The following is a 16,861-nucleotide window of genomic DNA, read 5'->3' on the forward strand; positions in this document are numbered from 1 at the left end:
TCATTTTATTCGAGAAAGTTATCCAACATTTCTTGACCATCTTTCCTTTTACAGTCTGAAGGTCAACAAATTGCAACAGTCTTTCCTCAAATAAGGAATCTTTTTTTTTCCTTTTTCTTTTTAAATTTTGTCTCAGCACATGGTTCTCTATACTTAGAATTTCCAAGGTGACTCATCATTTCCATATCACCAACCAGTTCTCTTTGTAATTTAGAATTAAGTGCAGAGTAGTAGATCCCTTTGTCTGTCTTCATAATAGGCCTGGATATCGTTCCATTTCTGTGTTCTAGTCCTGAAATTCATCCCACCAAATTGCTCTCATGTCTCATGCTTATACACTTTTCATTAAGCTGCTTTCAAGGAAAAATGTTTTGCTGATATGATGCAATTACTACCACCCTGTAATCCTAGGTCTGAGTTATTTCAATATTATGATTAATTTTTTTCTTGTTAAATATGTACAATGAATTAATTCAAAAGAGGACCTGTATAGATTTTTTGAGTGCTGGCATCTAGCCAAATACTCTCACAGCTATGCCCTATTCACGTGCATACTGAGCAAATTATAAGCAAAGCATACTATTAATGTAATATTATAATAAGAATATAATGGAATACATTTATTTCTACATTAATTTATATATGCTACTGAAAAAATATGAGGCCAGGAAAGCAGTTAGTTCCTGAAGCACCTTATAGGCAACAAATACCACTGCTGTGCTGGTATCTGAATGAATTACTTCATTTGTCAAACAGTTTTCTTCTTAAGAGGATTTTGGACATTAATGCTTCATTGATAACTGTTAGTATGAAATTTTGATTATTAATGTATCCCATGAGATAATTGTATTTTCTTAATCATTAGTATAGGATCCATGCATGCTTATTTTATTCTCTAAACCTAGATGTATCTATCATCAAATGAAAGAACTGTGAATCACAGAAATGAACTGTTTTTCTTTATTCTAACACTCTGATTTACAGTTTTACCAGGATTTCTTGGAGACCATCTTCAGAGATAGCATAGATGTGACTTCTTCTGTACCTGACCACCATCAGCTCCTGACTCTGGAACCCCTTGAGGTTGAATCCTCTCTGTGTGAAGATTTGCCATAACTTGCAGTGTATGTTTGTGCACTTGGACTACATACTGCCACATTCCTGTGTCCCAGTGAGGAATATGGACATGCCACAGGCCAACAAAGTACCAGAGGTATTCTTCTGCCGGAATTTTACCTCCTGACAGAATCCCTGTAGTGGGTGGTGGTTTTAGGAGAACTTCTATACCACTACACTGACCAAATGACATCGTTTTGATGCGCTAGAGCCCAGGGTTCCATAACTTGGACACTTGATATTTCAGACCAAGTAATTCTTTGTTATGGGCGCTGTCTTTTGCATTGTAACGTGTTTACAGAATCCCTGGCCTTTATCCACTAGATGCCAGGAGCACTGCTTACCCCTCACCCCCAACTGTGACAACAAAAACTGCTTCCAGACATTGTCAAACGCCCCCTGGAGTGGAGCACGCAAAATCAAGCCAAATTGAAAACTACTCTGGCGACACCTACACTTACATTTCCAGCAGGTGGTGTGAGACTGACAAGAAGAAGATGTGTCCTGGTCCTCAGATGCCCGTTACCATCTCCACCTGCTCTACTTGCATCTGAGGCTGATGCAGGCCTCCCCCTGAGATCCTACAGGCAAGTACACTGAGGAACTCTCCCAGCAAGTTGAGAGGCTGGCCCTATTCCCAGCAGGTAGAAAATAACTGAACCTTGACCTTGGGCTTCCTATTCCTCCCCTTTTTCACCTCTCCCTCCTTCCATTAACTCCTCTTCACCTTTGCCCCTCTCCTAGAATTGTACTTTAACTAAAGCCTTTTAAACAACTCAAAGAATATACAATGCCTTCCCTTTAATACAAAAAAGGAACTATACAGAGATTTTTCCTTGTATACACAGACTGCAAGGATTACTCAAAGGACACAAAATAAATTTATGTGGTTGCCTATGGAATGGAAGATGTCTGGAAAGGAAGGAAATTTGTTTTTCACTGGATATCCTTTAACATTTTAATTATTTTTTAGATTGTGCATAAAGTCCATTACAAAAAAAAAATAATAAAATTAAAAGAAAATGTTTCAAAACAGAATAGCAAATATCATATATATAGGATAAATAAGAGATTCTTACCTTTCTCTGCAAAATTTAAGTGAATGTAGTATGGCAGGTCTCTTCTGACGTAAATTCCATAAATGTAAGGTGTCATCAGCCAAGGCACTCACAAGAGCTCCCTTAAAAATAAAGTGTCATATATTTTATACAGAACATAGTTTACAAACATTAAAGCTGGTAAGGACCTGCCAAAAAATGTCCTTCCTAAATTTTGAAACTTTATGCCAATAGATTTAGTTTTGAGAAACATTTACCAAACCCAAATTCTAAACAGTAGATATAAAAGTGTATTGTGTGCATATGCATGTATAAAAAGTGTTTTCAATTCTTCAGTAATTTAAAGTATAACTTAATATCTTATAAACTAAAAGTTTACTAGGGTCAGTTGGATATTATGGTTGATTACTAGGAATGCAAAATTAGAGGTCAGACTATAAGTTACTTGGTCACTACTGTACATACTTCCTTCACTTTCACTAAAAGAGCAAAATATGATATGAAGTAACCTTACCATTTTATTTGGCTTAAGACAAATCCTTATGAGTGTACTATTCCTAGATCAAAATTCTACTACTAGAATATATGGAAAATAAAGACAGCATTCAGCACACTATAACTTCAACGTCCAAAGGGTTGATTAATATGATTAATTTAGAAAGTTAAAACATCTGATATTATTAAATACGATTAAGTATGGAGCAGATAATCTCTAGAAGTATGTGAGAATCATTCAGGGGGCTCAGCTACATCCCTAACCTGACAAATCAGAATTTTCAGAGCGAGAACCTATGCAGGTGTATTTTTTTCAATTTCCAGAAGCAATTCTGTTTTGCGAACAGAATTAAAAATCTGTAGACTAAGGTTAATTTATTAAGACACATGAATGTTTTTCCTCAAAAGAGTAAGATATTCTTCTACACTGAGAGAACAAGACAAAAGATGCAATATGAGAATTTATATTAATTTCAGTTTAGGTTATTATAAGAAATCTTGAAATCTCCCTCTTAAAATAAGAGAGCTTCTCATTTATCCAAGAACATTAAAACCATTCTGAAGGCAACATTTACATTAAACGATCTCTCCAAGTCCTTTCTACCTTCAAAATTCTGATGGCTACTCTGCTGTATAACTCTTATTCCTACGAAATGACTAATGGAAGCAGAAATACATGAAGCCCACATATCCTCCCGTTCACTAGAAAGCATACTCTTATCTATAGCACTTTGAAGCAGAGAAATTCAAAGGATTTAGATTATCAAAGATTTGTACTCTTCATTCTTATTTCCACTGTAGTTTCAAATCACATCATCTTCTTTCTGAATATGTTTGCCCCATCTTAAAATCTCAAGGAAGAAGAGAAGATGGAGAGCCAAAATGGCAGTAACTGCTGACCTCCTCCTCTGGTGGTGCCTTCAGCTGTATATACATAGATTTCCCAAACTGCACACAAACAGCTACCTCCAACTGTCACATTTCCATAGCTGTCCCATTTAATATTCATATTTTACTAAGAATTTTTTCAAACAATAATGTTATTTTTAAGTACTTAAATGTAAGACTCAAGCATGTAAAATAGTCATTTCAAAGAACTCTGTGATGAATCCTATTGATGAGAAAAGAGTCCCATAATATGAATAACGGAGCATAAACTACAAGATTTCTAAATTTAGGTATATCGGGAATCAATTTGCAATATTATTTACCTTGGCTCATGTACTCCTTTAAAAAATAATCTTAACACAAGAATAAAGATGGAGACTAGATGAGTGGTTGCCAGGGATTAGGGACTGAGAGCAGGGAGTGTAATTATAGAGGGGTAGCCTGAGGACATTCATTTCCAGTGGTGCAACTGAGCTGTATCTTGCTAGTGGTGGTCATTACATGAATCTATATATGTGATAAAATTGCAGGAAACCATACACACACACACACACACACACACACACACACACACACACAATAAATGAATGTAGAAACAGGTGGTGAAATCTAAATAAGGTCTGCAGTCTAGTTAATAGTACTGTACTTATGTCATTCTCCTGGTATGACACTGTACTATTGTTACATAAAATGTTGCTATGGGGGAAGAGGAGGGAAGGGTACACAGGACTTCTTTATTTTGAACCTAACTGCCAGTCTAATTATTTCATAATTTAAAAAAAATTAAAACAGTAAAAATAATCTTGAGTCCTCATATATGGGTTCAACAACTTTCTATATTTTGATTTTGTAAACATGTCTATTAAACAGTTCTACAGAGAACACCGAAGTTTTTTTTTCTTTTAAATGCTCCCTTTAACCCTGAAAAACCTACACAATTATGTATTATTGGGATTATACTTTTGCTGAATTTTTTCTATTATCATCTTTAGCTCTTTACACCCATGATGCCTCTCTTAAATCTGACATGAACAAAACATTTATCAAAAGCCAGAGGTATCGAGTCATTTTTTTCTCTCACACACATTTAAGAATCTACTCCATGGAACCCAAGGGCTTAAGGGCAAAATGAATGTCCACAAACTAGCCTAACATCTAAGGACAGCAGAGCCTTTTCTGGAGTGATTTCTTTTCTCCTTCTATGGCCAGTTTTTCCTGCCTGTCACTACTTGCAGTAAACACCTATTCTCAGAGCTCCTTGTACATTTTAAAAACCTGCAAACACACAGTGTATTTTGCTGATAAAATGGGGCTTCTCGAGCTCTTTCCAAAAAGAAGGGCATCATCAATTACTTCAACAAATAAGTGATACAACAAGAACTTTAGACAATAACCTGTTTCTAATGGATTTGTTTCCTGGTTGTATTTCAAAACTCATCAGAGAAATACATTTTATAATTTATAAGCTTCCTCTTTAAAAAATATCTTAATATAGATGTTTATATGTTAATAACTTTGAAGATCCCTGAAATAAAATTTAAATAGAGCACCCTGTACCAAAAATATTTACTTTACACCCCTGTATTTGCAACACTGTTCTGAGAAACATCTCACATTATTTACGCAGCTGTCCATGATGCTGCCTTAAAGTGAATTACTATAATCGCTGATCTGTAAGAAACTCGTTTTTGTTCAAACATTTAAATGTCAATGCATGAAAGAAATCTGAAAGACAAGATTTGGTCCTATTTCGTACATAAGTATGAAAGATTAAAGCAATTCACTAACCTCGTTAATCAGGAACTGGAGCTGGATTACCGCAGCTCCACTGTCGTGCTGGCAATAACATTCTACTCCTGGACGACCAAAGCTGTCATTAATTTCATTAAGGAGTTTACGGTATATGTAGGCTATTGACAGGAATTGGTAAATCATATAATAGACTAATAAATATTCCAATGACCTGATACTCAGTACAAACTATTTGAGGTCGAGATTTCGGTAGGTTTATTAGACATCAAGCTAATCAGCTGGTTTCTTTTGAAAACTGGAACACTGAATGATTAGAGATCTAAAAGAAATAAGAAAACTGCTCCTTTTAGGGGGAAAAAAAGTAATAAAAACAATCAAGATAATATATATTTAATGTACTTTACTCTGGCCAAGTTTTTTTTTTCTTTCACTTAAAATAAAAAACGGAAAAAAGGCAGAGCATCCAATTTTGCCCAAGTCGGCAAACAAATGTGAAAACTAGAAAAATGCCATTTTTGAATACTGCTTTTAGAAAGAATAATCTTTTTACTGGCATTTTTCATTCCAGTAGTCTCATTTTTAAATTAGCTTAGGCTAAAAATATATGATGAAGAAGAACTGCTAAGTCGTATGGTACAACCATTTTCAGTTTTTTGAGGAACCTCCATATTATTTTCCACAGGAGCTGCACCAATTTCCAATTCCACCAACAGTGCATAGGGGTTCCCTTTTTTCCATATCCCTGTCAACATGTTGTTGACTTTTTGGTAACAGCCATTCTGACAGGTTTCGTGAAGTGGTATCTCACTGTGGTTTTGATTTGCATTTCCCTGATTGTTAGTGATGGTGAGCCCCTTTCCATATATCTGGTATGTGTTCTTTGGAGAAATGTCTTTTCATGTCCTCTGACTATTTTTCAATCAGATTGTTTATTTATTTTTTTTGTTATCGAGTTGCATGTGTTTCTTATATATTTTGGATATGAACCCCTTATCGGATGCATCATTTACAAATATATTCTTCCATTCAGTGGGTTGCCTTTTTGTTGTTAATGGTTTCCATTGTGGCACAGAAGCTTTTTAGTTTGATGTAGTTCCATGTGTTCATCTTTGCTTTTGTTTCTCTTGCTTAAGGGAGTATGTCCATAAAGGTATGTCAGATAGTTTACTTCCTATGGTTCCTTCTAGGAGTTTTACAGTTCCAGGCCTTACATTTATTCCATTTTGAGTTTACTTTGGAATATGGTATAACACAGTTTTTCAGTTTTACTTTTTTTGCATGTATCTATGCAGTTTTCCTAGCACCACTTGAAGATACTGTCATTATTCCATTATTATTTATCCAAAGAAAACAAAAACACTAATTTGAAAAGATATATGCATCCCTATGTTCACTGCAGTATTAAAATAGCCAAGATATGGAAGCAACCTGTGTATCCACTGACAGATGAATGAATAAAGATGATATATATTCGTGTGTGTGTATATTCATGTGTGTATATATATGTCAGATATATATATATACACACACATAGATACACATACACAATGGAATATTATGCAGCAATAAAAAAGAATAAAAGCTTGCCATTTGTGACAACATGGATGAATTTAGACAGTATTATGCATGCTAAGTGAAATAAATCAGGCAAAGGAAGACAGATACCATATAGTTTCACTTATATATGGAATCTAAAGACAAAACAAAACAAAAACAGACTCATAGACACAGATCAAAGGGTAGGGGGTAGGGGGATGGGTGAAAAGGAGAAGGGCAATATAGTCAACAATATTGTGATAAGTTTGCATGGTGACAGGTAATTACTACAACTAGTGAGGTGACCGACCACATTGTAAGGTATAAAAATGCTGAATCGCTAGATTGTACACCTTAAACTAATATAACCAGTATAAGGCTGTATACCAACTATACATACATACTGAAATAAAAAATATATATATTGAAGAGCCACATAACTATGGTTCTAATTGTGGAATGATGTTATGTCACTAATGAATGTATCCCTCTTTTGCAATAGGCTTAAATACAGATTAGAATGCAAATTTCTATGATTTTGCATATAATTACACAGCAAATACATGGCGTTTTTCTGTGCTGGGCATTGAACATGTTTTATATATTACTCATTTAATCTTCATAACCTATGAAGAATAAGGAAACTGTAGCATAGATAAATTAAGTAACTTGCCCCAAGTCACACAATTAGAAAGTAACAGGAATGAAATCTAAATAAATATTTTGGCTCCAGAGTTTACTCTTAATTAATAAAGTATACTGAGTAAAGAACAAACAAAACAAAATGAAAAAAACCAAATACTTACAGAACTTACTGTCAGGCACTGTTATATGCCTTTTACCTTCATAAACTTGAAATGAGAAGTTAGCCATTTTAACACGCTGCTATACTAAGCTACATGCTTCACTACTTAATAAATAGTAATAGAAAATACAAAGCAAAATCTAAAAGTAAAATTTCATAGGATTTAATAAAACTATAGCACTTTGGATACAAATTCACATTCAGGTATGAAAACTATTTCTACATTCTATTAACACGTGCTAGGGTTCTTCTTAATTAAAAATAATTGCACCAAAGGTTAAATTTCTATTTTCTATCCACTTTTCCCTTTTGATTTGTAGAAATATTTCTAGGTGATATTTATATTCAAGATATTTTTTCATTTTATTACTAACAATTAACTCTTCTATTATTTTATAAAGTAAGACTAACTGAGCATGTTTAGCCGATAGTACCCTCCTCTTCAAACACCTTGAATTTATTATTATTATTATTATTATTGTCATCATTATTATCAGCAGTAGTATTTTTGCTACACCAATTGCCCAAATGCAACTTTAGGACACTAGATATCAAACTGGTACTACTGGCACTTGGTTGTGCCAACTCACAGAGGGTTGGCCAAGGAAAGAAATGTGTACATCTCTGTTCATCCATTTCTTTTCTCAGATGACAGCAAATACCTTGCCCTGTTAACTGGAAAAGTAAGTCTAATTCAAATTTTCCCAGATAAATTATTCTTTCTGATACCAATTAGCATATTCTATAGTTCCCATTTTATATGAACGGAGTAAAACTTCTCTTATATGACCAGATCAGGATTGATAACTAAGTTAATAAAAAATGTGATCCATTGTGAAGAATCATAAAAATTCTATCTATCTTACATATTATTTTTACATAAAACATAATTTTGCTAATCCTGTGATATTAGCCAAAGACATTTTCTTTAAATGTGCCTCTATTAACTAGAGTTCAGGATAGTTTCTCTTGAATAAAACATAACCATAACTATCCAGGTACAAGATTTTAATTTAATTTTTTAAATGGAACTTCAAAGGTACTGGCAAGAAATCTAAGTGCAGCATCCATGAAGTCTTATTATTTTTTTTCCCAATTGTCTACTCTTATCCACTTAGCATCAGATAGGAAATTTTAGGTGATGGACCTTCATGAAGTTTTTCCAAAGTATTCATCATAGATTTTTAGATATTAAAAAACCTTTCTTCACGCATTTATATTTCATCAGTTGATATAATATTAAAGTGAATTCCTTGATTATAATATCAAATATAACAGACACAAACAGATTTGGGAATACACAAAACTGATTCTTGCTAAAAAAAGAATCAGCAAACAGGTCTTCTAATTTGGGCCTCTTGGGAAATAGCCTGCTGGTCTTGAAACTTCAATACGCTGTGGACATCAATCAATATTTTATTCACAGAAAATGAAAAGTGTCTGTAAATCCAGGAAATCAGTTACATGGAGGTCAAGAAAGGTTTTATTCTTACTCTATGTACGGCATTATTCCAGACCAATCTGTACTTTTTTATGACACTAATATTAATACAGTTTATTTCCAGCTAAGATGATGTTTTCTTAATAAAATAATAAAAACTACTTACGAGTATCTACTAAGTTTCATTCACTGTGTCTTAAATACATAATTGTACTTAATCCTCAGAGTAATTCTGAAAAGTAGTCATCACCATATTTTACAGGTAATAATTCTATGCTCAAAGAAGTGATTATTTTCAAGGTTACTACTGACTTGTTTCCCTTTTCCTTTGAACAGGGTAGTACATGCTAGAACCAGCCCTGAAGGGTCTTAATACTAAAGAAGCTCTACGGATTGGGAAAAAATTTATTTCATAAGAAATCATTACTTCATAATAAAAAAAGTTTAAAATTAAATTTTAAAGAACGAATATTGTTTACATATAATCAAGAGATATTAGTGTGGAAAGAACACTAACTGCAGAGCAAGTAGTTCTCAATCCTGGCAGTATATGAGAATTCCAGTTCTACTGCAAATTTACTAAGCCCAAATTACCTGAGAAGAAGCCTGGGTAGGTATCTTTTGTTTTGCTATTGTTGTTTAAGTGCCACAGGAACATCTGAGGCGCAGTGAGAATTAAGACCTCTACTTTCCAGTCAGTTCATATGTCAGCTCCACCATTATTTGCTGTAACCTGGGGAGAATTATTACACCTCTCAACTTTTTTCTTTATAAAATGCAGACACCTATCTAGTTTAGCTTGCAGAACTGTGGTGAGAATTAAAATCACATAGTGTACTCACGAAAGGATTTATCATTAAATAACGATGAATATTATCGTTATTTAACACAATGTATTCATTACTTTAACAAAAACTAAAATTACCTTACAATGGATATATCATAATGTAAGAAAAATCAATTTTGAATATATTAGTTCACAAAACAGATTGTCACAGATGCAAATATTAATATATTTTCATGCCTATAATGATTATTGCTTCTTGCAGACATGGTTCTTCCTAATATTGTCATTACTAAGTCAACAGTTTTATTAGACAATAAATAAACACTATAACAAAGATCTTCTTTGTAAGTTATTCCCATTTATTGTGGCTATTTCACAAATTAAATGAGAAAACCAAACATCTGAAAATAAAATGAAGAAAAACCAAAAGAAAAGATTACATATTGAACAATTCTGCCAAGATTTTGTTAAATGCAAAAATATTCATTTATTATTCTGGTGTCTGCTCTTTTAAATATGCATTAATCAATTACAAGGCAAAGCTAAAAATGTAAGGGTACATTTCTTGATGTCCGTATATCTTATCTTCCAATTCTGAACTCCAGTACATTTTTTCAAAAATGGTGCGATCTTCCTATTGTAGATACCTTGACTCTGAATTCTTCTACTGCTTACCTATCAAAAGCTATGATGTCTACTTAATCCTACTAGTCATCTTTGTCTCTGGAGTAAACTAATTAATTTATCTGACCCATGGCACCTACCAGGTACTTCCTGCACAGCTACACTTATGGTTATCTATTTTTTTGGGGGGGAAGGAGGGCTAGAAAGCGAGGGAGAAAGAAGGAATTAGGTGGCCTTTAAGTGTATCATCATAGCAGTTAAAATTTATTGAACACATAATATGTGTCAAGCACTATATATGTATTACCTCACAAGAGTACCTCTATTATAAACTCTGTTTTTACAAATGAGGAAACTCAGGTACAATGAGGTTAAATAACTTGCCCACGGTTGTACAGCTAATTAGAAAGGAAGATGAGGTTTGAACCCAGGCAGCCTAACTCCAAAACATGTATCACTAGGCCTTACTGCACACACAAAATGAGAAAAAGCCTATTTTCACATGTAAATGTTACTTCCTAACTTATTTTAAGTCATTTTAAAACTGGAGAATAAACATAGAGGAAATATTTATAATGAATATTTTGCACCTGAGTACATAATAAAGTCAGACTAGTCCAACATTATAAAACTAGACAAATGTAACCTTTAGTAGCAAGTAAACACCATAAAACCAATTAGGCATAAACAATATGCCAAGGAAAAAATTTTCTTCCACACTCATTTTTCATGTTAGTTCATGATAATACATACCTATTAATTTTAATAATGAAGCACCTTGGCCTAGCAGTATAAGCATTCTAATTCTAGTTGAAATTTTGAGATGGCATCCTTACAAATGTCTCCATATGTAAAATGATCAGCCAATAAACATTTTAGAGACTCCAACTATGTGAGAACAGTTCTTTATAAGGTTAAATAATACATTAAAATGAGTAAATAACCCTATCCTCTAAAAGCTCACAGAATCAAATACTATATTATTAGAATAAAGGATAAAAACCATATGATCATCTCAATGGACATAGAAAAAGTCTTTGACAAAAATCTAACACCTTTTCACGATACTCAACAAGAAAGGAACTTCTTCAACCTTACAAAGGGCATCTATGAAAAACCCACAGCTAACATCATACCGTGTTTCCCTGAAAATAAGACCGGGTCTTATATTAACTTTTGCTCCAAAAGACGCATTAGGGCTCATGTTCAGGGGATGTCATCCTGAAAAATCATGCTAGGGCTTATTTTCCGGTTAGGTCTTTTTTCGGGGAAACACAGTACTTAATGCTGAAAGACTGAATGCTTTCCTGCCAAGCTCAGGAAAAACAAAGGATACACACTATCTCCATTTCTATTCAACATTATACAGGATGTTCTAGCCAGGGAAACAAGGCAAGAAAAGGAAATATAAAGAGTCCAGATTGAGAAGGAAGAAGCAAAACTATGTCTATGCATAGATGACATGATCTTATATATGGAAAATTCTAAGGAATCCACTTAAAAACTATTAGAATGAGTAAATGAATTTAGCAAGGTTTGTACAACACAAGATCAATACATAAAAATCTATTGTACTTCTTTACATTGGCAATAAACAATCTGAAAAGTGAAATTAAGAAAACAACTGAATTTACAATAACATCACAAAAAATAAAATACTTAGGGATAAATGTATCCAAAGAAATGCAAGACTTGTACACTGAAAACTACAAAACACTGTTGAAAGAAGACCTAAGTAAATGGAAAGACATCCCATGTTCATGAAACATAAGACTTAATATTGTGAAGATTGGCAATATTCACCAAACTGAGCTATAAAATTAATGTAATCTCTATCAGAATCCCAGCTGTTTGTAGAAACTGACAAGATGATCCTGAAATTCATATGGAAATGCAAGTGACCCAAAATAACTAAAATAAATGTTGACAAACAAGAACAAAATTGGAGGACTCAAACTTCCTCAATTTTAAAATTTAATCAAGACAGTGTGATATTAGCATTAGGCTAGATATATATAGATCAATGGAATGAACTGAGAGGCCAGAAGTAAACATTTAAGATCAGTTGACTTTGACAATGCTACCAAGACCATTCAATGAAGAAAGAATAGTTTTTTCAGCAAATGGTCCTGGGACAACTGGATATCCACATGAAAAAGAATAAGTGTGGACCCCTTTCTCACATTCTATACAAATATTAGCTCAAAATGTAACAGAGACCTAAGAGCTAAAACTATAAAACTCTTAGAAGTAAACATAAGAGTAAGTCTTCGTGACCTCAGATAAGGCCATGGTTTCTTAGATAAAATACCACAAGCATAAGCAACAAAAGAAAAAATAGATAAATTAGACTTCATCAAAATTAAAAACATTTGCGCTTCAAAGGATACCATCATCAAGGAAGTGAAGATAATCCATGGAATGGGAGAAAATACTTGTGAATCATATACCTGATGTGAATTTGATATTTAGTATATGTAAAGGGCTTTTACAACAAAAAGACAACCCACTTTTAAAATGGGGAAAGTATATATGAATAGACATTTCTCAAAAGAAGATATGCAAATAGCAAAAAAAAAAAATCAATGAAAAGATGCTCAACATCATTAGTCATCAGAGAAATGCAAATCAAAACCACAATGAAATACCACTTCACACCCTCTGACTATAACAAAAAAGACAGACAATAACAACAGTTGGTGACAATGTAGAGAAATTAGAACCCTCAATTCTTGTTGGTAGAACTGTAAAATGGTGCCACCACTTTGGAAAATAAATTGGCAATTTCTCTTTAGTAACGAGAGTTACCATATGACATAGCAATTCCACTCCTAGGAATTAAGGAGAGGAATGATAACATACACACACAAAACAGCAAATGTTCACAGCAGCATTATGCATAATATCCAAAAAAGAAGAAAGTCCAAATCAATCAAGTGATGACTGAATAAATAATATGCAGTGTATTTATACAGTGGAGTATTCGGCCATAAAAATAAACTACTAATACATGCTAAGATATGGATGAACCTTCAAAACATCATGCTAAGTAAAAACCGTCATAAAAAACCATATATTACATGACTACATTTGTATGAAATTTCCAGAATAGACAAATTCATAGAAATAGAAAATAGTTAAGTGGTTGTGATGGGTAGAGAGGGTACTGGTAGGGGGTATAGGATTTCTTACTGAGATAATGAAAAAGTTCTGAAATTAAAAAGTGGCAATGATTGCATAACTCTGAACTTAATGAAAAGCACCTAATTGTATACTTTCAAAGAGTGAATTTAATGGTATGTAAACATCTCAGTAAAGCTGTCATGTAAAAAACAAAGAATCAGATTGTATGAATGATAAATAATAACATATAAATAGGCAAAAATAAAAAGATGGAATTTAAGGCAAAAAATGATTGCAATTATTAATGACATAAGTTAAACATACTATATTCTTAAGTGTACTCCCTTTTATCTGGGATTTTAAAATATTTTTCATAAGCAATGAATGAATTTAATTAGCATCCTAAATGAAACGCAGCTAGTAAAAGAATAAGACTACAGTAGACCAGTTTCACAATTACGCTCCTTATTTCCTTCTGCCCTGCATTCAATTTTTAGAGATTTTCACTTTATTCAAGATTTAAGCACAGAAGTATTCAACAGATTAAAAACAACAAAGAAAATGCAGTACTCTCTTAAACAAATAAGACCTTCAATAATATAAAAAGCATTGTTTTAGAAATACATAAAAATCTCAAGAAAAATATAGCTTTTTTAGAAATTTGTATTTCCATCTAATAATTTAAAATACACATTAATCCTTAAAGTATACTGATGAAAATTCAAGAAATTCCCATTTTAAATTATAACAATTGAAAAGTTGGGAAAAGAGGTTTTGATTCCAGACAGTAAGCTGAACAAGTATATTGGCTGTCACTCTGTCCCAAGGACCTATTTTTAAAAGTACAGCCGAAATATTAAAAAAAAAAAGAAGAAAAAAAAAACAGAAAAAAAACAACACCATATGAAGGATTGTTTTAGAGGCTGACATTTAACAAGAGAAAAAATAAGAAAAGTTATCAAAGAAATAAGAGAACATATATTTTACTTAGTTTCTGAAGACTCAGAGTCTTCAGATGAAGTACCCAGAATGAGAAAATGAAGTAAGACCCACACTTAAATATACCACTCTAAAATCTCACCACATGAACACTTCAAAAGAAGACGCTATAAACTATCAGGAAAAAGAAACAAAAAACAAGAAGTCACTTGCAAAGTAAAGACTATCAAACTGACAAACTTGTAACACCAGTTGCTAGAAGACAATGAAGCAACCAAGGCCCTCAGAGCTGGAGCACAGCAGTTTTCAGCTTAGAACTCTACATTCAATGAAACCACTAACAGAGTTTAGTAAAAGAAAGACCTTTAGATTTGCAAGGCCTCAGACATCTTATCACTTCCTTAGGAGGCCATTTAAGACTGTGCTCCAATAAATGAAAGGAGGAAGCAAACAAAAAACAGCAACGACATGGGATCTAGGAAATAATTAATTCAACCCAGAAGGAGATGAAGGAAAAAGTCCAGAATAGGGATGTGGTTGATGTAAGGAGCTACACAGCACTGGTCCAGAATGGAAAAGCACAGCGGGGGATGTAAGGAAGGACAGGTACAGGAGAGCAAGAGGGCTCCAGAGATGTGCGTCTCTCCTAGAGAAGCCTGAGGAATTTCAGCCGGGGATGAAAGCAGCCAATGTGTCCGGGTGGGGAGAGGTGGACAGAGGAAGCCAGATGTACAAGACAGGAAATGTACTCATATAGGATACTCCTTGGCTATGGAATGAAAGAGTCATAATAGAAAAAAAGAAGTACGTCCTAATACATTTTCAAATTTTAGAATCAAACAAAAAGTTTCTATTAATGGCGATGACAGCTTGTGGGAAAGGAAAGGAGGAAAGAAGAGTGATGGGTTAATATTTTTATTTTACAAAGTGGAGAGCCAAGAGCTAGTATGTATAGTTAATTTATGGAGCAAGAAATAAAGAATTAACTGTACTAATTAGTGAAAGTAAAAAAGGCAACCAAGAGAGAAAGTCACAATAGTGACATGACTATATTGGGAGGAGAGATACGAATCAAATACTCATTTATCAAGACAGGAAATCAACAGATAATTTCTAAAGTTGATAAATTAAGAAACATTTTATTTATAGAGTCAGCAACATGACCAGAAAAAGTTAAATGGTTCCCGCTGGGGAGCAGGGTAGGCAAGAAGGACACAGCAGGGCACATACTGTTACTTTCATCATAACCCTCTCTGGGCTATTTAACCTTTAAACCACGGAAGTATCTTTACCAATTTAGTTTCTTTTAATGAATTTTTAAAGCAGAGAAAAGTATCAGCACAGAATTAGACAGACCATTAGAAAACTCATCAGGTTTACTTCTTTATGTTACTATATTCATCTAACTAACTTACGCCTCAGTACTACTAGAAACACTGAATCAAGAGCCTCTTGCTAGATCCACACCATAGGTAGGTGAACCCTGTTTTCAGATTAGGCAAGTGGTTTATTGTCCCAGAATATATCTCCCTTTTCCATAAACCAGGTTTCTTTCCAACTATACCTTCGTTCATTCACTATTTTACAGATTTGGGTGGCAATAATAATGGGCAATTAAGGGGGAAAAAAGCAGAGCTTCTTGTACTAAAGATCCTACTTTATCTCCGTGTTTTCCCACCATGTAGCTCCTAAAAGGTAAAAATAGCAAGCAAAAGAATATTTCTCAACCATGTTTGCTTAACCCATTCATTTAATTGTTGAGAACTTTAATGGACATTAGGGGTATAAAATCAGTCTGAATCCTCAAAAGCCTTGTCTAAAAATAGAAATATAAAAGCAATATAGCAGGTAGGTACACAGATACCCCCAAACAGTGCTCATTTTGTAGGTAAGAACTTAGCTTGAAAAGAAAAAAACTTTCCGATTATTTTCACAGTCAGTTTATTTGGACTTTGGCCTATTTTACCCTATTCTATGTCATGCTGTTCTTTTGTATTCCTTATTATATGGTCATACTGCATTTTGTAGATACTTGTTTCCTTCAGGGATCATGTGCTACTGAATTACGTGATACCTTTTGAAAGCTTTCCATACAGGCTACCTAGACTTTTAAGGGTCTCAGGTAATAGGATGAAGAGGATCTTCTCTCTTCACCGTCAGAGCTTGGCACATTGTTTGGCACACAGTAGGCACTCGATAAATACTCATGAATGAGAAACAATGAACGAATGAACTTTAAAATCTAAGAAACATGTTTATGTCCAGTCATATCTTCTTAGGTAAAACTAGTGTGATTT

At 33.5% G+C, this 16,861-nt stretch overlaps 1 protein-coding gene across 6 annotated transcripts in view; it reads right to left on the minus strand.

Annotated features, from left to right (window-relative positions):
* STXBP5 (syntaxin binding protein 5) overlaps positions 1-16,861 on the minus strand; it is a 158,919-nt gene that overhangs the window by 124,950 nt on the left and 17,108 nt on the right. For all 6 annotated transcript variants that reach the window (XM_019746935.3, XM_074333689.2, XM_019746931.3 and 3 more), the window contains exons 3-4: positions 5,346-5,427; positions 2,196-2,296 (exon numbers count right to left, since the gene is read on the minus strand). In XM_019746935.3, coding sequence (XP_019602494.2) covers positions 2,196-2,296; positions 5,346-5,427 — 183 coding nt within the window. The remainder of the gene's footprint in view (positions 1-2,195; positions 2,297-5,345; positions 5,428-16,861) is intronic.

This window comes from Rhinolophus sinicus, chromosome 2 (assembly GCF_057876585.1).
Source record: "Rhinolophus sinicus isolate RSI-liver-muscle chromosome 2, RSI-T2T, whole genome shotgun sequence".
Lineage (NCBI taxonomy): Eukaryota > Metazoa > Chordata > Mammalia > Chiroptera > Rhinolophidae > Rhinolophus > Rhinolophus sinicus.